General features: G+C 50.7%; 1 protein-coding gene across 1 annotated transcript in view; it reads left to right on the plus strand.

The window, feature by feature from the left end:
• MYO7B (myosin VIIB) overlaps positions 1 to 25485 on the plus strand; it is a 67543-nt gene that overhangs the window by 11013 nt on the left and 31045 nt on the right. Inside the window, exons 6-18 of the mRNA XM_047872839.1 lie at positions 2786 to 2928; positions 3613 to 3726; positions 5190 to 5343; positions 7479 to 7555; positions 8674 to 8793; positions 9098 to 9240; positions 11236 to 11446; positions 12135 to 12270; positions 14427 to 14590; positions 16257 to 16394; positions 18226 to 18378; positions 18999 to 19097; positions 20850 to 20944. Coding sequence (XP_047728795.1) covers positions 2786 to 2928; positions 3613 to 3726; positions 5190 to 5343; positions 7479 to 7555; positions 8674 to 8793; positions 9098 to 9240; positions 11236 to 11446; positions 12135 to 12270; positions 14427 to 14590; positions 16257 to 16394; positions 18226 to 18378; positions 18999 to 19097; positions 20850 to 20944 — 1747 coding nt within the window. The remainder of the gene's footprint in view (positions 1 to 2785; positions 2929 to 3612; positions 3727 to 5189; positions 5344 to 7478; positions 7556 to 8673; positions 8794 to 9097; positions 9241 to 11235; positions 11447 to 12134; positions 12271 to 14426; positions 14591 to 16256; positions 16395 to 18225; positions 18379 to 18998; positions 19098 to 20849; positions 20945 to 25485) is intronic.

The following is a 25485-nucleotide window of genomic DNA, read 5'->3' on the forward strand; positions in this document are numbered from 1 at the left end:
ATGGTCAGTGGGTTCTCTCCTGTTTCTCCATAACAGAGAGATGTTTTACATACAAAGTTCATCTATAGTTTTATGAGTTTTGACAAACTCAGTCAGAATGCCCATCATAGTCCTGATATGGAATGTTCCTATCACCCCAAAACTTCCCTCGTGGCCTCTCTTCCCAACGCCAGCTTTGGGCAACCACCGATTTCTCTTTTCTCCCCTGTAGAGCTGACCCTTGAATAATGAGGGTTTGACATGCACAAGTCCGCTGTGGATACATGTGGATTTTTTTTTTTTTATAAATACAGTACAATGCTGTAAATATATTTCCTCTTCCTTATGATTTCAATAACATTTTCTTTTCTCTAGCTTAACTTTATTGTGAGAATACAGTATATAATACATATAACTTACCAAGTATGTGTTCATCGACTGTATTATTGGTAAGGCTTCCAGTCAGCAGTAGGCTATTGGTAGTTAAGTTTTGCAGGAGTCAAAAGTCATACATAGATTTTAAACTGCACGGGGAGTCAGCACTTTATCTTTTGCGTAAAGTTATATAAATGAGATCAAATGGTTTGCAGCCTTTTGGGGCTGGCTACTTTTTTTTTTTAACTTTTATTTATATTTGAGAGACAGAGCATGAATGGGGGAGGAGCAGAGAGAGAGAGAGGGAGACACAAAATCCAACGCAGGCTCCAGGTTCTGAGCTGTCAGCACAGAGCCTGATGCGGGGCTCAGACCCACGAACTATGAGATCATGATGTGAGCCCAAGTTGGATGCTCAACTGACTTGAGTCACCCAGGTGACTCACATCATGGCTAATGATGTAGAGCATCTTTTCATGGGCTTATTTCCTATCTGTGTATATTCTCTGTATGTGTTCAAATCTTTTGCCCATTTTTAAATTGTTTCCTTATTAATGAATTGGGAGCTCTCTATATATTCTGGATTCAAACCCCTTATAAGATATGCGTTTTGCAGATATTTTGCCCCAGTCTGTAGTCTGTTCCTCCGTTCTGACAGTGTCTTTCAGAGGCCAGATGTTTTAGATTTCGATGAAGTTCCCTTTATCTTTGTTTCTCTCCTTGACTATGCTTTCAGTGTTGTGTTTAAGCAATCTTTGCTCAATCCAGAGATTTTCTTCTACATTTTCTTCTAGATGTGGTGCAGTTTTAGGTTTTACATTTAGATCTGTATCTATTTTGTGTTCATTTTCTCTGTAGTGCAAGGTCTGAGTCGAGTTTCTGCTTTTTTCTTTTTTTTCCTTCCCTTTCGTTTCTTGTTTTCTTTCATAAGGATATCCAAGAATTTCAGGCCCATTTGCCAAGAAGACTATTCTTTTTCCATTCAGTGGCCTTTGCACCTTTGTCCAAACTCAGTTGATCATACATGTGTGAGTCTGTTTCTGGATTCTCTATTCTGTTCTATTGCTCTCTCCGACTACTCTTTCACCAATACCACACTGTCTTGAGTTCTGAGCTTAGTCAGTTTTTCAATCAGGTAGCACACATCCTCCAGTGTTGTTCTTTCCAAACTTGGCCATTGTTGGTGGCCACACTTACTTTTCTATATACATTGTAGAATCAGCTTGCCAATTTCTACCAAAAAGGGCCGACATCAGGTTTTCTCAAAGAGAGATTGGCCACTGGGTTGAACCACACAAAGTAGGTTTCTGAAGCATAGTTAGTCCTTATCAGAGCCTCTGCTATCTGTCGGGATTCCTCAAGGGGGAGAGACCAAGGACTCTTTTTCCTTCTTCTCTTGGGACTAATGAGGGATGGTGGTATTTTCAAACTGCAACCCAACCCACCAATGAGTCTTGAAATCAGTCTTTTAGGACAAATTATAAATTTAAAAAAATTTTTTTAATGTTTATTATTTTGAGAGAGAGAGAGAAAGGAGGAGAGGAGAGGAGAGGAGAGGAGAGGAGAGGAGAGACAGAGCACAAGCAGGGGATGGGCAGAGAGAGGGAGACACAGAATCCGAAGCAGGCTCCAGGCTCCGAGCTGTCAGCACAGAACCTGACGCAGGGCTCAAACTCACAGACCATGAGATCATGACCTGAGCCAAAGTCGGATGCTCAACCAGCTGAGCCACCCAGGCACCCTGGTCTTTTAGGACAAATTAAATAGCATAGAAGAGAAAATACCCCAGTGCACAGCTCTTGATCAGAACCAGTACTGAATATCTTCTTTTAATTACATGTACAGGTGGGGGTGTGTATTCACTGAGACTCATTGCAAAGGGTCTTTCTTATTGTGGGTCATGTCTGAGAAGCTCGCAGAAACAGCTCTATAAAAATGCACCTTCAGTCATGCTGCAATCCAAATGCCTTCTGGTGTGACCCCCCCCCCATCTGAACCTTGTCCCTGCCAGCTTGCCCTCCCAGCCCCTGCCCTTCAGCCTGAGCAATCTTTCCAAAATGCAAATCTGTTCCCACACTCCCTCAGAAGGTTTCCTGCCTCCCCCATCACCCACAGACTAATTCCAAACATCTTAGCCTGGCATTCAAGGCTCTATGCTACTAACTGGTTCCGTCTGTCTTCCACTGCTTTCCTCTATATTTTATGCTCCAGCCAAATTTCCCGCTCTGTGAGCACACCCCATGCTTACCGACACTTGCACCTTTACTTGCACTTTGTCTTCCCCTCAGCACACTCTTGGCTGCCACCACCCTCCAGTGCAATGCTACCCAATCCTTCAACTCTGGGCTTAAGAAGCTTTCCCAGATGATCCCACTAAAAGTAAATTTCCCCCTCTCTGCTCCCATCATGGGCATCACCCTCTGATCTTCAGCCTTCGGAAATGCCAAGACGATCCGAAATGATAACTCAAGCCGCTTTGGGAAGTTTATCGACATCCACTTCAATCCTAGCGGGGTCATCGAGGGTGCACGCATTGAGCAGTTTCTCCTGGAGAAGTCCCGGGTCTGCCGGCAGGTGAGGACTCCCTCTGCTGCACTGGTCCTGGGGAACCTCCGCCCACCCCAGGGCTGGGAGTCGGGATGAAGAGGCTTTTATGACAGGTTCCCTTCCATCACTCTCACACCTCTCCAGGGACACCCCCCTCCCCGCCCCCGCCACGGACCTTCAGAGGTCTTAGTGTGTTGCCACTGTACTTACCCTGAGATGCGCCAAGGACCCCTAGAATTGGGTAATGATGGTCCTTTCCCAGTATTCAAGAAGAAGAAATCATAGGATTTTCTGTTTTGAATTTTCCATCCACATCATGTTCTACATTGTTTGGTGCTTACTACTTACCTCTCTTAGAATTAATTCTAAGGCCAGGCAAGTCCTGAGCTAAGGATCTGGATCCTGGCATCACTCCCTGGCTTGCGACTTAGGCAAGCTGACCTCGGGGCTGGGAGGAGCAATGGAGATGCAGGGAAGCCCCTGGGAGCCAGGAGTTTGTGAAGAGTGGCCTTTAGCCCAGGGCTGTGGGCAAGAGCTGACCTTGGAAGCCCAAGATGGGGACATCTGCCGAACCAAACGTCCCTCAGGTCAATGCCAGAGCCACATCTGGTTGACAGACCTTGGAGCAGAAGCTGGGACAGGGCTGGAGGCTGCTGGGTGGCCTGGGGGTGGGGGATGCTTACAGGCTCTCTGGACTGCCTTCCCCACCAGGCCCCGGAGGAGCGGAACTACCACATCTTCTACTGCATGCTCCAGGGGATGAGCGCTGAGGAGAAGCAGCTGCTGAGCCTGGGGACGCCCTCCGAGTACCACTACCTGACGATGGTGAGGCCCACCCCCCTCTCTCCACCCCGCCCCTGCCCTCCCTGCCCACCTCTCCTTCCCCATGCCTGACAGCACTGCCCCACCCAGCCTCCCAAGAGCAAAAGCAAGAAGAGGAAAGAAGGCTGGTTCCTGCCACACCTGGGGTTTGCAGCCACAGAAAAGCCCTGCGGCGGGGATTGAGGGCTCCCTTTTTCCATCCTCCACTCCAGCCTTCTGTTTTTGTGACTGTCAAGGCCTTCCTCTTGCTCATGTGTTTCCTCATTTTCTGTTGAACTCCTAGTCCCTCTCCACGAACCTCAGCTCTCTCTGGTTCCAGCGGTCAGAGGCCCTGGTGGTGACGGAGAGTCATAGCCGCACCTCTCCTTCCTCGATTTCATCCACCCATTTCCAGTCGTCCATCCTTGTAGGTGCCCGAGAACTTGAACTCCAGCAAAGCAGGGAGTTGCTCTTGCTTTGGGCTGCACCCCCACGCCTGGAACAGTGCGGTGCACGCGGCCATCCGGCCCGTTTGTTGAGAAGGGGATGGCGGAGGTCTGCCTCTTGAATCTCCTCTGCCTAGCCCCTCTCTCCTACGTTCACTGCCTGAAGGCCTTCCTCATTTCTTTCCCAGATCACGGTGGTAGTTTCCTCCAGCATCCTCCGGTCACCAGACTTGACCTCTAATCTATCATCCTTTCTGCAGACCTTCCTTCCACGGTGCAAGTCTGACAGATCCCGTCTCTGACTGCCATTCCGCAGGGGCCTCCCTGTGGCTCCTTGGCGTGGTTTCCAAGCACCTCCAGATCCTCATCATCCCTCCACTTCTCCCCATATAACCCCCGCTTCCTTGCCAGCCCTGCCGCTGCCTCCGCAGCCTAGCTCCAGCTATTCTCTGCCTACACTGCCCTCTCCCTGTGGTGCTATGAAGCACAGCATGTGCTTTCACCAGGAAGCTTTTCCCCACTTCTCCATAGGGTTGTCCTAGCCCTCTTTGGTCTCAGCAGCACCTGTAACAGCGTATGACACCATCATTTGCTTCCTGCCTCCCTTCTTGGATGCACGGCATCCCACACAGGGCCAGTCCTCTCCATTTGTGAATTCCCACCAAGTAGCACAGGGCCTGGTACATGGGGAGCTTTGGAAGGTGTTTGTTAAAGCATTGAACTCACAGGATTCCCCAGGGATGGGTGACAAATAGGGGCTTAAAGAAGCTCAACGGTTTGGCTGAGGCCACACAGCTTCCAAGTGCCATTGCTGGCTGCTGTGTCTATGTTACCATGATTCTGCCTCTGGAAATAATTCTGTGTATTTTCTGAGCTGGAGCCTCTCCAGCTGGCCTCTCAGAGTCCACCTAGAGCCTGTGAAGTATCACTTCTTAGGGGCCTTTGGCTGAGTCCCTGACACATCTCTGCCTTACTAGCCCTGTGATGGAGGAAGTGGGGTGTGGGGTGGCCCCCAGAATGTTGAGGTGCCCAATCTTGCAGGGAAACTGCACTTCCTGTGAGGGTCTCAACGACGCCAAGGATTATGCCCACGTGCGCTCTGCCATGAAGATTCTCATGTTCTCTGACTCGGAGAACTGGGACCTCAGCAAGCTGCTGGCAGCCATTCTCCACCTGGGCAACGTGGAGTTCATGGGTAATGCTGTGTCCGCTCAAACTGTACCCCCTGGGGAGGAAGACTGGAGGGACTGGAACAGGAGGAGGAAGAAGTCTCTGGGAGTTCTCACATAGTCTAACCCTGTCCTGGGAAAATGCATTGAAAATTGTAGCTATGATTTTTGAGGTCTCACGGTGTGGCAGGGAAGATGTCAAAGCTTAGGGCCCCCTGAAGATGAAAACTCTGATCAGTCCCCCAGTTTTAGCTGGGACCCTACAGGGCTACCCCCTGAGGATAAGGGTGAACCAGAGTAAACAGAGTCATGCATGAATGTACAAGTCCATTTGTAGGCATCTGGGTGGCCTGGGCACTAGGGTGACCTGGCCCGTTAGTGCCTCCAAGCATCTGATGGATCCTTCCTTCTCGGGAGGAAACTAGCACCAATTTTGATTACATATTATTCCTTTAAACAATTTTTCAAACACAGCATATCACATGCAGCTGGGGATAGATAGGAGTGAGGAAACAAGATATTGTGAGTGAGAATCAGCAGAGATAACAGACAATAGAAATAGAGCCACAAAGACTTCAGATGTTTGGGTTATTGGACACAAACCATAAAGCAGCTATGCTTGCTACGTTCAAGAAAAGAAAAAGCCAAGCTTGAAAATTTAGACAGGAAACTGGAAATAGAAAATGTGACATTATAGCTTTTAAAAGGAACTTTGTAGAAATTGTAAAATTAAAAAAAAAAAGACCAAAATGCAGAACTCAATGGATGGTTTTAACAGCCAGTTTTATATACACGGAGAGGGAGTGTGTGGGCTGGAGGAGAAGCTGGAACACAGCATGGAGATACAGAAGGATGGAAAATATATAAGAGAGAGTAGGAGATGTGAAGGACACAGTGAGAAGTTATAGCACACCTTTAATTGGTGTACTAAAGGAAAAGAGAGAAAGAATGGGGCAGAGGCAACATTGGAAGGAACTATGGTTGGTTCTAGAACTCATGAAGGACACCAATTCACAGAACAGTGAGGAAAGGACAGACTTTTCAATAAACTGTTGGATGTCCATGTGGAAACAATGAACTTGGACCCCTCTCTCACACCATACAAGGAAATCTACTCCAGGAGAGTTGTTGCTCTGCCCGTGTGATCTATCCACCACACTGGCACTTCTGCTGGTGACAGGTGGGTGCTGACACACACACAGGGGGCATCAGGACCTGGAAGAGTATTACAAATGCGGTGTTGAGGACATGGGACCAGGCACAAAAGAATAGATCAGACGTTCGATTAGATCACACTTAACAAAATTTAAACACAGGTGAGATTAAATGCTGTTAAGGACTCATATTTAGGTAGTAAAAGGATAACAGAAAGCAAGGAAGTGGTTTCCATTAATGAGTGGGGAGGAACGTGGTCTTAGCAAGAAAGGACCATGAGAGCTTCGGATGTTGTCCAGGCTTTGTATCTTGGCAGTAGTAGTGGATACACAGTGTTGACTTAATCATTATTTATTATAACACGCCTTGGGGTTCTATACACTTTTTTATGTGAATGCTTTATTTTATAATTTTTTCAAGTTTAAAAAAGAGAAAATATATACATACAGAAACGACACTTCCCCCCCTCCCCCACCCCCAGCAGCCCTGACGTGGAGGTTGCCTCAGAGAAGGGGATTGAGGCTAGGAGGGGCCGGTCAGGAAACCTCTGCTAGGGGACTGGACCTGGCTTATAGTGACGCTCTGTGGATGTCCGCTTATTTGACTGAATGAATAAATGATGCCTGGATCTCCATGGACAGCAGAGTGGATTGAAGGGGGCTGATGGCTCATCTTTCTCTTTAGTAGACCCCATCCTGCCCACACCAGCACCAGCCTTCTCCCTCCAAATAAGCCCTCTTTTCTTCAAACTTCACTTTGACCCAGGGCTACGACCTCACTGAGTGGAGGAGGAAGTAGTCTGTTACACTCCTTCACAGCTAAGGGGCTGGTAATCACCAGGGACATTGGCTCCCGCAGAGAGGGCCTGGGAGAGGTGGTGCCCCACATCCAGGAACAGTTGCCCCTAATAGGTGGATCTACAGCTGCCCCAGGCCAGGCACTACTGGGACCCCTGATCCATCACTTCGGCAGCCTTGCCAATCCGGGTTACTGCTTCTCTCCATAGCTGCAGTCTTCGAGAACCTGGACTCCTCTGATGTGATGGAGACGCCTGCCTTTCCCATCGTGCTGAAGTTGCTGGAGGTAGGCTGGCCATTGTGTCTGCCAGCTTCCATTTCTGTGAGGGGCCCCAGGGGTCTGGGCTCACAGCCACCTGACTCCTGATTGTCACTTCCCAGGCTCCCACTCCTTCCCCCCAACTCCTCTCCCAGACTCTCAGCTCAACCCCTGAACCCATCTGGCTCTGCAGACACTGGGGGTGGGAAGCAGTGTGAGCTAATCTTTAACAAAATGATCAGTCCAGCTTTAACACACATCTCTTCCCTCTTCCCCATGTCCCCCCTGCTCTTCAGGGGCCTTCACTCAGCATCCTCACTCCCCACCCCACCCAGTCCCCAAGCTCCCCCCACACGGTCACATGGCCCAGTGCCCTTACACTGGACCTTCCCTGCCTGCCTCAATAAGCCCCTGCCTTCCGGAGTTGTGCTATTCTGGGAAAGTGGAGCCTCACTTGGAGGAAGGATGGCAGGCCCTGGCTGGAGACACATCTCTGCCCTGGGAACATTATAATTTCCTCCATGTCACACCCTGTTGACAGTTCTGGTGGGAAATTAATAGAATTGAAGCAAGCAAACAAAGCAATCACATTTTGCTGCTAATATTCTTAATTTGTTCAGGGTTCTTAGAAACTTTGGGTTCTTGCTGGCTCAGTCTTCCCTGAATGGTGAGAGGACTGGCCCATCCAGAATCCTCCTGTTCCCTTAGGCCTTCAGCCCCCAGGCAGGAATGGCTTCAGTTGGGGTCCATCCAGATGCCAGTCACCTGGCCTCAGAACTCTCCTCGCCCACTGTTCTCCAAGGTCTGCTTATGGTACCAGCCCCTTCCCTGGCCCCCAGGAGACCAGCACACAGCTGGTAAACCAAGCAGCCAGCATGCCCAGGACCCATCCAGGTTGTGTATCCTTCCGGAACACTCTAACACCCCAGTGTTCAGACTGATGCTGGGCCTGGGCCCGCCCAGGGACCCTGACTCTGGTCTCCGTCTGGCCCAGCCCTCTTGCACAGCCCCATAGGCATCTCCCACCATCAAGCCTTGGGCCTAGGGTGTTTGGTCATGGAAGAAAACAAGACTAGGTAGGTCAGAGCCAAGGAGCCAGGTCCCGCCGCATCGGCCGTGATGCCAGGCCTCACCTGCCTTTCCAGGTGAAGTGGCAGGCACTCCGGGACTGTCTGATCAAGCATTCCATCATCATCCGAGGGGAGTTTGTCACCAGGCCCCTGAACATCACCCAGGCTGCAGACCGGAGGGACGCCTTTGTCAAGGTACAGAGCTGTGGGAGAAGGGGCCCCCGTGTCTGTGTGTTGAACAAGGCTCCTTGCCCTGCTGGTGGAGAACAGGAAAGAGCAGCAATGGCTGGGCTGGTCCTGACTGCCAGTCACCTGCCAGGTGACTGTGGGCTTTCTAGCCTCTTTGGGCTTCGGGTTCTTGCCTATAAGTAGGGATAACACCCCTCAGCAGGTCCAGGATATCCAGTGTGGGTGCAGACTTTGCCGGCGAACTTAGAGATAAGGGCCAGCCTTCCTCTTATGCTTCAAAGCCTGTGGGCTTTCCCCCATGTCTCCTCAGGGCATTTACGGGCACCTCTTCCTGTGGATTGTCAAGAAAATCAATGCTGCAATTTTCACTCCACCTGCCCAGGACCCCAAAAATGTGCAAAGGGCCATCGGCCTCCTGGACATATTTGGTTTTGAAAATTTCCAGAATAATAGGTATGAAGATCTCAGTTCGCCTGCTTTCAGAGAATGGGAGATCGGCTTGGGTCCTGTCTAGCTAAGCAAGCTGGAGGGTAACCCTTCCTCCCCCATGGGACTGCTCTGCAGGCTGGATGTGTCTGCAGTGAGATGGTCTGTGTGCCTCCCCCTGACTCCCCCTGCACATCTAGAGAAGGCCACATAGCTAAAGGCCTCCCCAAGAGTCGGGCTGCAGCCCAGCATCTGTCACCCCTCTTGAGCCATCTGCTCTCCTAATGAACTGAAGTGAATTATCACGTGAGGCAGGGGTGAACATGGAAATTGCTAGCCCTGATCCAACTGCTTCGTTGGTGGGATACCCTACTAGTAACGGGGAAAGGAAGGTAGGAGATTTGTGACCATCCCTGACTTTTGAGTTTGGCAAGGGTCAGGCAAGGCGGGACACCTCTGGCCCTGTGTCCCAGTGTCCCAGCAGCCCATACCGGAGGCCCACGAGCTGGAGGCAAGAGGCAGGTCAGAAAAGCGATGCCTAGCTGGGACTGTGATGAGGACCGGGGAGGGGGGCGACAGGGCGCTGAAGGGAGTCAGGCAGCAGAGTCTAATAAGGACAAGTGATGCCCTGGGGCACTGTTGAGTGGCAGGAGGATGTCCAAGGAGGAAAATTAGGACAAGCAAGCAGGAGCACGCTGGGATTGCTGCCTCCCAGACCAGCGGGGCGGGCAGGGCACAGGCCTGCTCAGTGCGCCGGGGGGGATGGGCAGGGCTGGCTAAGCCCAGGGCAATGGCAGCTCTCAGGCACAGGAAAGTCAGGTGTGATTCAGATCATTGGTTTCTGTCCCTAGGAGTGACAGCTGAGCCAACCAAGCACCTTGGCTGCCTTAGAGGTGGTTGTGGGGGATCCAGTCATTTATGCAGGGCCCCCTCCCTGAGGGAGCCCTGAGCTGGGTCTGTGACAGGGCAGCAGTCCCTTCCTGCAGGTGGCCACTGAGTGCTCTCCAGGCTGCATGCTGGGAGTGGGGCACACGGTGGACCTGTCCCCTCACCTCCCGGGTTAACAGACGTTGAACAACCAGTCTCAGGAATGGTGAGGTTTTGCATAAGTGGGCAACCCATCCGGAAGAAGAAAGGCCCAAGGGATGAACACAATGAGCAGGGTAATGAGGAAGGAGAGGGGAAGCAGCAAACGTGTGACCACTCAGGCCGGGGAGAAGTGGGTGCCTTCACAGCACCGCAGGAAGGAGCCCGCAGCGACCCAGGCCACTCTCAGAGACGCAGCAAGGCTTTGCATTGTTCTCTGTGCACTGTTCACTGTGGGGATCTGAAAAGAGGGGATTGGAAGCAGGGGGACAGCGGGGCCTGCTGGCCAGAGAGCCTGCCGCGTAGTGTGTGAGATGGGGATGTGGGGAGAGCCCACAGGAGGCCGCAGCTGTGCTCTGGATGGTGAGTGAGGGGCCTGGGCCCCGGCGGCAGTGTGGGAACGGAGTCAGCAGAGCAGGGCGCTGTGTTGGAGTGAGAGGACCCGACTCTGGCAAACAGTTGGAACTGGGAAGGGAGGAGACAGAGGTGTCAGGTGTGACTCCTTGGTTTATGAGTCCAGCGGGGGGGGGGGGGGGGGGTGATGATTGGAGGCGCCGACCTGAGATGGGAACCGGGGAGGAAGAGTAGCTGGAGGCCAGAGCGGGAGTAAGGACTCTTGCTGATGCAGGGGAACCCGGCCCTCAATACTGGGGCCTCATGCCCCTCGGGGTGGGGCTGCTACGGGTCACGTGGTCCCCCAAGGCTCGGCTCTTGACCATGGTCTCTAGGTCTGTTTGCCAGGGGCTGGAGCGGGTGATGGTGGCGGAGGCGAGAGAAGGGGGAGGGTAGCGACTGCGTGTACGTGTGTATGGGGATGAGCACCTGCGGGCTATGCGGAATGCTGGGTGCAAGCGGCCGGCAGATCCGCGGGTCCTGCCGGCGACGACAGGGACGGGCTGACCGGGCCCTTCCGCGGGGGCGGCGCTCCCTCCACAGCTTCGAGCAGCTCTGCATCAATTTTGCCAATGAGCACCTGCAGCAGTTCTTTGTGCGGCACGTGTTCACCATGGAGCAGGAGGAGTACCTCTCGGAGGGCATCGCCTGGGACTACATCCAGTACAGTGACAATCGCCCCACCCTGGACCTGCTGGCCCTCAAGCCCATGAGCATCATCTCCCTCCTGGACGAGGAGAGCCACTTCCCGCAGGTGCGTCCCTGAGCCCACCCACCCTCGGGTGGAGAGCCCCACTCACAGGTCTCACCCTGGAGGTTGGGAAACTCCCCTGGGTCCCCTGGGTTGCGGAAACCTCTGTCAGGCATTAGCAGACCAGCCCCAACCCGGGCAACCTCCTCTCCTGCGAGTTTCGCCTCCTACAGGAAGGCCTCCTGACTCCAGCCTCGCTCCCACTCCCCAGCAGCATGACATCGCAGTCACTGTTTATTCACATCCAAGAACTCACCCTAAGAGGGGCTTCCTAAGCACTCGTGGGCCTAGAGCTGCAGAGAGTACAAGAGATGGAAATGCTTGCCTTCTCGCCCTCAAGGCGCACTGCCTGTCCTAGGAAAGTCCCTAGACTTTCAAAGCAGTCTGAGTCCAGAGAAGGGTGAAGCCAGGGCCAGGTATCTGGACAACGGTAAGGAAGGGTGGAGCCGGAGAGCCGGCCGTGGAGGTCAGCAGACCCGGTCTCTGCTCCCAGCTCGGCCCTCATTTATAGAGACTAGTCACCAACCCCTGAGTGGCAGTTTCCCGTCTGTTAGAAGGGTCCTCGGTCATTCTGAGCTGAGCTGCTCTGCCCCTGTGAGGAAGCCCCTGAGCCCTGTGGCTGTGCCAGCTGACCTCCTGTGCATGGCTGGACTCTGGGATGTCAGCCCACAGGGCATGTGCCTTCTTCCAGGGGACAGATACCACCATGCTGCAAAAACTGAACAGTGTCCATGCCAACAACAAGGCTTACCTGCAGCCCAAGAACATCCACGACGCCAGATTTGGCATCGCGCATTTTGCCGGCGAGGTGTACTACCAGACAGAAGGTAGGCGCAGCTCCTGTCCACTTCCCTTCCCTTCCAGATCTGGACCATTCCAGGGGGGCTGTGGGAAGGAGGCTGAGAGGACAAGGTCATTTTGCAGAGCTGGCAATGGGACAAAGGGAATGGAATGGACATGGTTTGTTGGCACCACTCATACTGGATGAGGGCCACCTAATAGGCTCATGTTAACTTAATCACCTCTGTAAAGGCCCCATCTCTACATATGGTCACATTCTGAGGTCCTGGGGTTAGGGCTGCAATGTGTGGATGGGGGCTAGGGGCAGACGATGCAACTCAGCCCATAACACCGCCCCTCCTTAATTTCTGGATTCTCAGTCTTCAGGCTGGAGGTGGCCCTGGTCCTAGCAAGGACCTTCCAGAACCCCAGAGCAGGGCTGGTAGAGGGGTTGGGGGCTCCAGGCCCTCAGGTCTGCCTTAGCAACCACAGACATGCTTGGTTCCCAAACCTCTTCTGTCAGGGGCGCCTGGGCGGCTCAGCTGGTTAAGTGTCTGACTTCGGCTCAGGTCATGAGCTGCTCATGAGTTCATGAGCCGCTCACTCACTGTTCATGAGTTCGAGCCCCCCATTGGGCTCTGTGCTGACAGCTCAGAGCCTGGAGCCTGCTTTGGATTCTGTGTCTCCCTCTCTCTGCTCCTCCCGCACTCATGCTCTGTCTCTCGAAAATAAATAAACATTAAAAAAACAAATCTAAACCTCTTCTGTCAGAGCGCACACACAGGTTTCACACACACAACGCCTAAGGGCACACATTCACCCCCAAGACCTGTGCAATTTAAACTCCTAATGAGGAGGGAAATGTGCCCTCAGGACCTCCTAATCAGCAAACCACGCCCCATCCTTGGAGCCAGTAAGACACAGCAGTCTGAATTCCTTCCCCTCTTCCATTTTGGGCTCTCAGGAAGAGCAGGGGCTTGGAAGCAGCCAGACTGGCCAGCTGGGGCAGGTGGACGCACAGATCCTCCAGGCACTGCATCGGGGCTCTGGGGCGAGGGCAGGAGAGGCCCCTGCAGACTGCAAGCTCCCTGGATGTTACCAGGCTGCCAGATTTTCAGGACTTATCGGTGGGGGCAGGAGGCTTCTTCACAATCTCCTTCTCCTGCTTTCCTTTTCTAGCTCCTTTATATGAATAAGTAGCTGCCTGAATCAGACTTGCCCAAGGTCACCCAGAACTTTAGTGGGCCAGAGCCCCAAGGGGAGCCCTCAGACATTTCAATGCAGGGAAATCTAGACTGTACCCTGAAGGGACATACGTCCCCGGCGGCTGCTGGTCAGCTCCAGAGTACACCTGGCGGTTACAGTGACAGCGAGGGCGGGGTTGTTGAGGGAACGGGATCACCAACCACTCCTGTCCCACTCCTGTGGTGCACCCAACGGGGGGGGGGGGGGGGGGGGGTGGATGGCGAAGGAAAGGGAAAGTCCTCGACCCACCCTTGAACCGAGCAGTAGAGCCCATGAGAAAGGTCACACAGAGGCCAGGGGAGCCCTGAGGAGGGCCCTGGGGAGCCTCCTGGAATAGACCATGCTTGAGCCGGTCTTAGAGAATGAGCCAGAGCTGGCCTGCGTGCCTGAGGAAGGAAGAGTGTCCAGGAGTGGCCAGCGGGGGCTGGAGGTGTGGGAGGGCTGGGGCCTCTGAGGGTAACTCTGTGCCAGTGGGGTACAGGGCCACAGGGGCCCCGGGGGACGAGGAAGGAGGAGACGAGGAAGGCATGCTGTGGTGACAGGACAGCAGAGGAAGTGTTTGGGCAGGGTGAGGCAGCACTAGGCAGGACAGTCTGGGCCACAAGCCAGGAAGGGTGGGACAGAGGGCAGAATGGTGGGCTGTGATCAGAGGGATGGTTCAGGCAGAAAGACTGGCAGTGGATTCGATAGGGGTTGTGGAGGGAATGGCAGGTGTGGGGGTCGGAGGGTTTAGAGGTGGGTGTGACACACTGGGCAGAGATGAGTGCAGGCCCGGGTACAGGGGGCCCTGCTGGCCAGACAGGGAGGTCAAGGGAGGGGTGGAGAGGGCGGCCTTGGCAGGGACTCCTTCAGGCCTCCTGGTGTGACCAGAGTCCCCACCCTGCTGCCCTCCCCTTCCCCTGTGGGTCTGTGGTGATGGCTGAACTGGGCTGGCGAGTGGGCTCTGCTTCCCCCACAGGCTTCCTGGAAAAGAATCGAGACGTGCTGAGCACAGATATCCTCACCCTGGTCTATTCCTCCGAGAACAAGTTCCTGAAGGAGATATTCAAGCTGGAGTCGGCTGGGACCAAGATGGGCCACGGGACCATCATCCGGGCAAAGGCAGGGAGCCAGCTCTTCAAGGTGGTCTCCCGTGGGTGGCCCTGCCAGTGCCTCCTGGGTCTCTCAGCCCTTAGGGCCTCAGGGGTCAGACAGGCACACACAAGGAAGACCTATCACCTGGGTCTCAGTTGCTCAGTCAGAGCCCAGAAGTGAGCAAAAATCAGGAGTGAGGGGTTGCTGTGTGGGCAGTGGTAAGGGGACAGGTTCACATTGACAGGCCTGCTTCTGAGAGTGTGGTGGTCTGGTGGAGGCACATCTGCTGGTGTTAATATTATGTTTCTAGATTGGTCTCTATGTATGTGTTGGGTATGTGCATGGTGTATGTATTGTGTAGTGTGTGTGCATGCCGTATGCGTTTTGTGTGGTGTCTCTGGGGCGTATGTGTGGTGTGTGTGGTGTGTGTGGTTATTTGGTATATGTGCTTGTGGTGTGGGGTGTGTGGAGTGCGTTTTGTGTGATGTATGTGGGGTGCAGTGTGTGTATGCTACGTATGTGGTGTGTGTGTGTGTGTGGTGTGGGGTGTGTGGTGTGGCAGGGGCAGCACTACGGGCCACCAGCCAGGGAGGTGGGCAGCAGGGAGCCCTCAGTGCTCCCCAGGGAAGCCTAGGATGTCCTGGCAGGGTGAGGGTCTGCCTACCCACTTCCTGCCATGCCTCCACCCAAGAGTGACTGTTCCAGAAAAGGCCCATGAATTGTCTAATGAGGAACTCCCCCACCAAGGGGCAGGGAGATGGGCCCAGGAGTGGCTCAGGAACTTGGGGTGTAGGCAGAGGAACCTGCCCCCTGTGCCTTGCATTCTGCTCTGGCCACACTGAGGTGCCCTTGACCTCTCATCATATCATGCCCCACCCTACCCTCTGTAGGCGGCCTCTCCTGAGACCTCAGGGCCCAGGGAGGCACCAAGAAGCCCTGAGGCGGTGCAGGACTTGCCCACGTCCGGAACCAGCTGGGACCAGCCCATACCCTCTGCATCACTGAGTTAGGCTACACTCTCCACAGCAAGGCCAGAGTATAGGCTTGTCCCAGCCACCATGGGGCCCCTGGAGCATGTCAGGAGGACATGGCAGGGAATGCACATTATTTCACCAACCTGGACAACAGGAAAATGCTGCCCATTGTTCCTGTAAGGTGCCAGTGGTGGCTTTCTTGTCTCAAAAGTGTTGCCACGTGTCTCCAATTGCTGCCATTTGGCAGTACCCGCCTTCATTCAGTTGCATTTGACTCGGAGAGGGTTTGATCATGGAGCATTGCCCAAGATCAGGCATTGCACAAAACATACACTAGGGCTTGTTTTCTCCTGCATCCATAGTTTCAATACATTTGTTTTAAAACTATATACGTTTACTACAATGCTTACATTGTGCAGTATAAAACATGTTTTAAAAACAAAACCGATACAAGAACTGAAAGTGTGGAAGGGTGAGGTAAAAAGGGAGTGTTGTAAGGTCTCACATGCTTTCTCACGCTGGTGCATGATCCTGTACACCCCATGTGGGAGACCCCACCTCTAGGCAGGACGCCTGGCCGTGTCTTGCTCACCAGAACCTATGGTGGGCCAGTAAGGGAGGGGCTGAGTGAACACAGCCCTGCACATCTGTGGGATGTTGGCAGGAGCCCTCCTCTGGGTCATCTGTGCCCCAGGCCGAGCCCCCCAGCGCCCCGCTTGTACCTGTGCTTCTGCTTGCAGTCTGCAGACTCTGGCAAGCAGCCCTCCACCCTGGCAGGCCAGTTTAAGAAGTCCCTAGACCAGCTGATGAAAATCCTGACCAGCTGCCAGCCCTACTTCATCCGCTGCATCAAACCCAACGAGTACAAGAAGCCACTGGTAATGAGGGGTGACTGGGGGGCACACACGAGGAGGGAGGGAGCACCTACTGGATGAGTCTAATGGCATCTAGGGTTATGTCACTCTTTTACCAGGGCCTGGCTAGCATTAGAGCTGTCTGTCCCCATTTTACAGATGGGGACACTGAGGCAAGGTGACCAGTCTAGGCCATTCTAAGGTCAGTGACTGGCAGGGCTTTGGATAACCAGACCTCTGCTGTCTCTGGCCTGCCATTCACCAGCTGTTTGCACTTGGCCGGTGCTCTGCTTCTCTGAGCCCGTTTTCTCTCCTGTAAAGTCAGAATCTTGCCAACCTATGGGGACAGCAAGGCCTATACATGATGTTTTTGGCACATCTGCGTGTGTAAACGTGGCTCAGTAAGGCAGCAACCCATACTAGGATGTTAGAGGCTGGCTAGCTGTCACCAAGACCTGAGGCCAAGCAGCTCTTTGGAGGGTGGCTTTATCTGCATATGTGCTGGGTAGGAGCCTGCCACCCAGAAGTCCTGGATCTGTGGGCTTGGGAATCACACCCAGAGGCTCAAATATAGGACTCCCCAAAACTGGGAAATAACATCTAAAACAAGATGAAATGACTCAAAAAAATCTTATAAGGGGAAAAAATTAATATTACATTAAATGCAGCATATTTTTGGAATAGAACAGAATTATATGAAATTGGGACTGGCCCAGGAAATCCAGAAGGTAGGCACAACACCTGTATGTTGGGTAATAACTGTGCTCTCAGAGGCCCTCTGCCCTCATCCCCCACCCCACTTCCAGCGCTGAGGGACAGGTGGGCGGGGCCTGGGGCTGATACTTCTGTCTCTCCAGCAGCCCCAGCTGGCACATGGCTCAGAGACAGTGGCTGCTATGTAGGTGTAGGGGGAGGCCAGGCTGAGGGGCCAGGCAGGCTCAAGGTGAACCTTGCTCAGTGTGGCCCTGAACCTCAGGCACCTCATCTTTAAATTGGAGCTAAGTACCCCACTATGTAGGGCTGTTATAAAGATTAAATGAGAAACATGGAGCCCACTGGAAATGCTCAATTAAATGGGAGCCAATTAGTTGCCCAAGACTAACTGCCATGTGGCCCTGGACCCCACGAGCAGTTGGCTCTGTGGTCCTCAGCCTTTCCAGGTGGGTAACAGCCTGCTGGTGGGCTTGCCAGATTCGAGGGTGTGCCCTTAGTCCCCAGACACTCCTGGCTGGGAGGTTGATGGGGGCTCTCTTGCGGCTAAGCCATGCAGAGTCTGGAGCCATGGCTGAAGACCCCATTCCCCTGCTCAAAGCATCGTGTCCAAATTCCTCTCTATCAGCCATGCCCATCTCTGGGGGAGAGAAACTAAGCTGGCTACAATGCTTTCTGACTCTAGGTAGGAAATGTGTTTCTTCATTCCATTAGAGTGTGGGAGGTGGGACAGAGCCCACCCCAGCACAGGCAAGGCCGCAAGGAAACTTCTTTGAGAGCATTGTTGTGGGGCATTTAAAAACATTTTAAACATGACATAAGCAAATAACTTTTATATTCATAGTACTTTGCATTTGCTGGGAATGAGGGAAGTATTAGTGTTCTTGTGGAAGTCACAGTTTGTATATCACCGACTTCCGTCTGCTTGTAAATACTCTTGGGAGAGAATTTTCAGTGACTTGGGTCCAAATTCCTCTCTGGAAAATAGGAGTCTGCAGGTTAAAGCATACACTGCGATTCAGGCAAGCATCGTGGGGTTCTCTCGTATCTGGGGACAGCCAGGTGGTTGGGAGGGCCGCCCTGGCAGGTGCACCGAGCACGTGCAGCTGTTCAGAAAGCGGGCCTGTGACCTGTGCGCCCGCAGCTGTTCGACCGGGAGCTGTGCATCCGGCAGCTGCGCTACTCGGGCATGATGCAGACGGTGTACATCCGCAAGTCGGGCTTCCCCATCCGGTACACGTTTGACGCGTTCTCCCAGAGGTTTCGTGTGTTGCTGCCCAGCGCCGTGAGATTCCAGGTGCTCACCCCGCCACTGCCCCCCCGCCGTCCCCCGCCTGCTCATGCTGGCCCTGACAGGCGTAAGTGACCTCAGGGGCGCCCCAACCCCCAGGTTCAAGGGGGTCCTCTAGCTGCCCTCCCGATGCTGAGGGCCCCTTCCTGGACCCCCTTCTTTCTCATCTCCTCCAGCCCCATCTCTCACTCCCTGGGTGCCCTGGGAGAGAGGGAGGGGTTGGCTCCCACCGTGTCACACTCCCTGGATGAGGTTAGTGGCTGAAATGTTGGTACTAGGAGCTGTCTGCCATTTAAAGCAAACACTGGCGAGATCATGCCCTGGTGGGGTTGCTGTTTGGAGCAAGATGTCCTTCCCATCCTTTCTCAAACATTCAGCTGCCTACACTTGGAGCTGTCCAAGTGCTCAACAGCCACGCTGAGGCCCCAGGCGTGGTGGCCTCGAGGCTCCTGGGTCTGGGCTTTCCCCTGGCCCCACTCTTGTTCAGAAGTGCCTTGAGCCTGTGTCCTGGCCAAGCAACACTGACACCCAGGGGAGAAGGAAGACTCAAGTCCCAGAAAGCCTCAGCCTCCCACCTGGGGGCCTGCTCCAACGCCACCAAGCCACTCCTGTTTTCTCCTCGGCAGCTTCGAGACAAGGCTCGCCAGATGACCCTGCGCATTGCCGAAACATGGCTGGGGACAGACAAAGAATGGAAAGTGGGAAAGACCAAAATTTTCCTGAAGGTGAGCCCCTGAACATGCTGGTCTTCAGCCTCCTGGAGCGTGAGGGGCTGGTCTCATGCCCACCAGGTGGCATCCGCTCACCCACCCTGAGCCAGTGCCGCGGGAGCTTGCTCTGGGCATGGCCCCCACCCTGAGGCACCCCTGTTGTAGAAAGCCATGCTGTAGAAGAGAGGCAAGGGACCATGAGGAGAGCTCAGCCCCGCCTGCAGAAGTCCAGGAGGCTTCTCAGAGCAGGGCATCAAAGGCAAGACCTCAGGAGAAGGGGGAGCTGCCCCAGGCCACCAGGCAGAGGCAAGCAGGAGCTCAGGATAGGCTCCCACAGTCCCTTAGATAGGCCTCCTCCTCCATGTGGGGAACCACAGTCTAAAGAGTCAGACCTGGGGAAGCTCCACCTCTTTAGAGCCCTGGAGAGCCAGCACTTCCGTGGAAGGAGCCAGTGTGCTGGCCCCCCTCCCCCTAGAAGAGCTTGTTCTTGAGCAGGCCTGTGCAAGCAGCACCTCCCATCTCCATCCCCTACAACTTCCAGCGAGGCCCGAGGTCACACGGAGGCAGCTTGTGGCTGACACCCACAGCCTTTGGGCCCTCCAGGACTGCACGTTGGGTCAAGAGCCACAGAGGAGAGATCCTTGTAAGCTGTGGGTGGGTGAGCAAAGAGAGAAAGAGGAGGGAGGAGAGAAGATCAGTGCCTGGACACATGCTCTGCCAGCCTGCCCAAGCGCCACCCCATCCCCCCGCCCCTTCCAAAGTCCTCCACTCCCTCCACTTTCCCCATAGAGCCTGCCCACCTGTCTTCATCTGTCCCCAGAGGGACCTCCCGACCCTGATCCTCTGGTTAGTCTGTCTGTTCCTCTGTCCATGCATTAGCCAGGCTTGTGCTGGGGCTCTGGGACTTAGGCAACCGGGAAGACACAGAGGGGCTTCAGATTCCACTGGGGAGGTGAGGCTGGGGAGGATAGACATTGGGCAAGTCCCAGGGTGCTGTCCCAGAAGCTGGGACAGACGGCGAGGGCCACAGGGGTGCGGTCAGTGTAGGCAGGTGGTGGAGGAGGGGAGGAGGAGAGTGCCCACCCCTCCCTGGCTACTCCTTGAGGCCACCGTCAGGGGTCTAGTGTATTTCTGTGTTTCCAGTGCCCACCCAGGCACATGAAGAGGCTCCATGCTTGCTGATGCAAGACTGATGGAGGCAGGAGAGGCCACCAAGCCCCTGCCTCTCCTTACCACTCACCAAAAGGCCGAGCTTCTTTCTGTTCCACAAAGATGGTCTTTGCCCTGCAGGGACTAGGATGGCAAGCCCAAGGAAACAGGGATCCAGTTGAAGCACAAAAACAGGCCAGGGACAGTCGCAGCTCAGGGGTGAATAAGGCTAATCGACCCACTTCAAGCCCTACTCGAAGGCTGAGGAAACACGTTTATATTGAAACAAGTATGAGCCTGTAATACAAGTTGCATGACATTTCACATGAATTGGGGGAAATAAAACACAATTTTGGGGAAACTTTTTGACCCCTTCTTGGGTTCTCCAGAGCAGAAATGAAATTTGCCAGATTGAATTCACAAGAGAAAAGAGCTAAGATGGGAAGTTCTTGGATGGGGGACATCAGGATCAATTTGAGTGCCCCTTCCCCTTGCTTGCCCTCCAGGGAGCACATATGGGAAAAGTCTGGGAGACCCTTTGGGAGACAGAGCCCTGGCCCCAGGTGGTGTGTGGAGATGAGTGGAAGCAGCTACATGCTGGGGTCTCTTGTGTCGCAGGATAAACAGGACACTCTGCTGGAGTTACAGAGGAGTGAGATGCTGAACAAGGCAGCCGTCAGCATCCAGAAAGTCCTGAGAGGCTACAAATACAGGTGCTGGCCCTGCCCAAGCCCTCCCCAGCCCACACACCCACATCTTTTCATGGGCTTATCTGCCACGAGTATGTATATCCTCTTTTGTGAACCGTCTGTGTGTGCTATTTGCCCGGTTTCTAATTTAATTCTCTGTTGAATTTTGGGAATTATTTATATATACTAGATACTAGTCCTTTGCTGGATGCATGGTTTGCAAAGATCTTCTCCCAGTCCAGCATTTTTCATGAAGTCCTCTTAAGAGGGTCTTTGCAGAGCAAAATTTTTAGTTGTTTTTTTCTAAATTTTTTTAATGTTTATTTTATTTTTGACATTTTGAGAGAGACAGAGTGTGAACAGGGGAGGGGCAGAAAGAGAGGGAGACACAGAATCTGAAGCAGTCTCCAGGCTCTGAACTGTCAGCACAGAGCTGCACATGGGGCTCGAACTCACGAACCCTTAGATCATGACTAGAGCCGAAGTCAGATGCTTAAACGACTGGGCCACCCAGGCGTCCCCAAAATTTTTAGTTTTGATGGAGTCCAGTTTATCAAATTTTCCTTCATGGAGCTTGCTTTTGGTGTCACCTCTAAGATCTCTGCCGAAGGTTTTCTCTTATCTTTTTTTTTTCCTAGAAGATTCTATAGTTTTACAGTTTACATTTAGGTCCATTTTCATTTTGAGTGGACCTTCTGTAGGGTGTGAGACTTAGGCTAAGGTTCTTTTAAAAAATTTTTCCCCAGGTGGCGCAGTCGGTTAAGCGTCCGACTTCAGCCAGGTCATGATCTTGCGGCCCGTGAGTTCGAGCCCCGCGTCAGGCTCTGGGCTGACGGCTCAGAGCCTGGAGCCTGTTTCCGATTCTGTGTCTCCCTCTCTCTCTGCCCCTCCCCCGTTCATGCTCTGTCTCTCTCTGTCCCAAAAATAAATAAATGTTGAAAAAAAAATTAAAAAAAAAAAAAATTTTTCCCCAGTGGATGTTGCTCCTGCATCATTCACTGAAAAGTCCATCCTTGTTTCAATGACTTCATTTTGCACCTGTGTCAAAAATCAGTTGGGCGTATTTGTAGGTCTGTTTCTGCATTCTCTATTCTGTTGCATTAATCTGTGTGTCTGTTCCTCTGCCAATGCCACACTGTCTTGTTGACTGTAGTTCTATAATAAGTCTTGAAGCTGTATAGACTAATTCTTCCTACCTTCTTCTTTTTTTAAATTGTTTTAGCTGTTCTGGGTCTTTTGCCTTTCCATATACATTTTAGAAACATCTTGTCCATATCTACAAAAAATCTTGCAGGGATTTTCATAGTAGTTATGTTGAATATCAATTTAAGGAGAATTGATGTCTCTATTAGGTTGTTTTCTAATCCATGAATTCCATTTACTTAGATCTTTTTTGATGTCTTTCACCAGTGTCTTGTAGTTTTCAGCATACATGTTCTGTACATGTTTTGTTAGGTTTATACCTAGATTGAGTTTTTTGTGGTTTTTTTGAGAGATTATAAATGGTGCTGTATTTTTAATTTTGGCATTGATGTATTCATTGGTGGTATGTTAAAATATTATTGATTTGTGTGTTGACTTTGTTTCCTGTAACCTTGCTGAAGTCACTTACTTTTTATGGATTTCTCAAAGTTTTCTATGTAGACCATCATGTTATGTGCAAATAGGAACAGTCTTATTTCCTCCTTTCCAATCTATATATCTTTTATTTACTTTTCTTGCTTAATGTACTGGCCAGAACTTCCAATATTATAAGAGTGGAAGCAGATATCTTTACTTTGTTTCACAGCTTAGGGGAAAGCACTCAGTCTTTAACCATTAAGTGTAATGTTAGCTGTAGGTTTCTTGTGGGTGATCCCTATCAAGTTGAGGAAGTTTCCTGTATTCCTAGTTTTCTGGGAGTGTTTCTCAGAAATGGGTATTGAATTTTGTCATCTGTTAATTCTACATCAGTTAGTATGATCATGGGATTTTTTCTTGTTTAGCCTTTTATTTTTATTTTTATTTTATTTTACCTTAGCGAGAGAGTAACATGTACAAGCAGGGAAGAGGGGCAGAGGGAGAAAGAGAGAGAGAGAGAGAGAGAGAGAGAGAAAGAATCTTTTTTTTTTAATAAAATTTTTTTAAAGTTTATTTATTTGAGAGAGAGAGAGACAATGTGAGCAGGGGAGGGGCAGAGAGAGGGGGAGAGAGAGAGAGAACCCTAAGCAGGCTCTGCACTGTCAGCACAGATCCTGATGCCTGATGTGGGGCTCGAACCCATGAAATCGTGAGATCATGACCTGACTGAGAGTCAGACACTTAACCAACTGAGCCACCCAGGTGCCCTGAGAGAGAGAATCTTAAGCAGGCTCCATGTTGAGCATGGAGCCTGACCTGGGGCTCGATCCCACAACTGTGGGATCATGACCTGAGCTGAAATAGAGAGTCAGATGCTCAACAGACTAAGCCACTCAGGCACCCCCTTGGTTGGCCTTTTAATATGGTGGATAACATTGACTGGTTTTTTAATACCGAACCAGCCCTAGAATAAACCTCACTTGGTCATAGTGTGTAGTTCTTTTTGTATATTGCTGTATACTATTTGCTAATATTTTGTTATGAATTTTTACTTCTATATTTATGAGATCTTTAGGTTTATTCTTTTGTAATATTTTTGTCTGGTTTTGGTATCAGAGTAACATTAGCTCCATAAAAAGAATTAGGAAGTGTTTCCCCCTCTTCTATTTTCTGGAAGAGATTGCACAGAATTGTTGTGAATTCTTTAAATGTTTGCTAGAATTCTCCAGTGAAACCATCTGGTCCTGGAGACTTCTTTGTGGGGAGTTTTTAAATGATAAATTCCTTAGTAGTTGAGGGCAATCCAAATTATCTATTTCAGATTGAGTGACTTGTGGCAATTTGTGCTTTTTGAGAAACTGGTGCATTTCATCTAAGTTGTCAGAAAAATTTTGTATGTGCAGAGTTATTCATAGTATTCCATTATTATAATTTCGATGTCTGCAGAGTCTGTGATGATACTCTGTTTCATCCCTGATATTGACAACTTGTGTCTTTCTCTTTTCTTGGTCTGTTTTGCTAGAGAGGTCTGTCAATTTTCTTGACTTTTTCAAAGAACCAGATTTTAGTTTCATTGATTTTCTCTAATGCTTTTCTTTCTTTCTTTTTTCAATTTCCGTGATTTCTGCTCTTTTTATTATTTCTTTTCTTCTTCCAGCCTAGAGTGTACTTTATTCTTCTTTTTGTAGATTTTTAAGGTGGGAGCTCAGATATTTGATTCAAAGCTTTTCCTCTATTCTGATGTAAAGTGCTATAAATCTCCTCAGCCCTTCTTTAGCTATGTCTCATACATTTTGATATGTTATTTTTTCATTTTTATTCAATTGGTTTTTTAAAAAATTTCTTTTGAGACTTTCTCTTTGGCTCATGGGTTATTTGGAAGTATGTTGTTTAGTTTCCAAGTGTTTGGAGCCTTTCTTGTTATCATTCTGTTATTGATTTCTAGTTTGATTCCATTGTGGTTAGAGACACAATCTGTATGGGTTAAATTTTTTTAGTGTGCTGATATTTCCTTTATGGCCCAGGATATGGACGGTCTTGTTATATGTTCTAAGGGTGCTTAAAAAGGGCATGTATTCTGCTGTTGTTTAGTGGAATGTTCTAAACATGTCAATTATATCTTGTTGGTTGATAATGATACTGAATTTTATATTCTTGCTGATTTACTGCCTAGTTGTTCTACCCATTATTGAGAAAGGAGTGTTGAAGTTTCCAACCATAATTATGGATTTTCCCATTTTTCATTTCAATTCTATCATTTTTTGCTTCGTATATTTTTTAGCTGTGTTGTTTGGTGCATACACATTTAGGATTGCTATGTCTTCTTGGTGGATTTATCCTTTTATCATCATGCAATGTCCCCCTCTGTCTCTGGCTATTTTCTTTGTTCTGAGGTCTACTTTTCTGATAATAATACAGCCACTCCTGTTTTGTTTTGGTTATTCTTTGCATGATATATATTTTTCATCCTTTTACTTTCAACCTGTGTTTTAAGTGAGTTTCTCATAGACAGTCATGCTTTTAAATCTATTAAGCCAATCTCTGTCTTTTAATTGGTGTAGTTATACTTTTTACACTTAATGTAATTATTCATGTCAGAAATTAAGTCTGTCATTTTATTTTTTGTTTTCTGTTTGTTCTCTGTTTTTCATTTCTCTGTTTTCTTTGTCTTGCCATACTGCGGATTGCCTAAATGTTTTTTAAAATTCCATTTTCATTTATTTATAGTGTTTTCAAATGTATTTCTTTTTAAAGCTTTTTTTAGTGGTTGCTCCAATATTACATTATATATACACAAATTATGACAGTCTATTAGTGTCATCATTTTACCACTTTGAGAAGTATAGAAACTTTATCTGTCTTTATGTCCTTTTACCTTCTCCCATTTGTAATATAATTTTCCTTAAATATTTCCTCTACATACATTTAGAACCACATCAGACAGTGTTACAAATTTTGCTTCAATCATCAAACAAAATTTTGAAAACTCAAGAGGAGAGGAAAGT

This window comes from Prionailurus viverrinus, chromosome C1, assembly GCF_022837055.1.
Source record: "Prionailurus viverrinus isolate Anna chromosome C1, UM_Priviv_1.0, whole genome shotgun sequence".
Taxonomy (NCBI): Eukaryota; Metazoa; Chordata; class Mammalia; order Carnivora; family Felidae; genus Prionailurus; species Prionailurus viverrinus.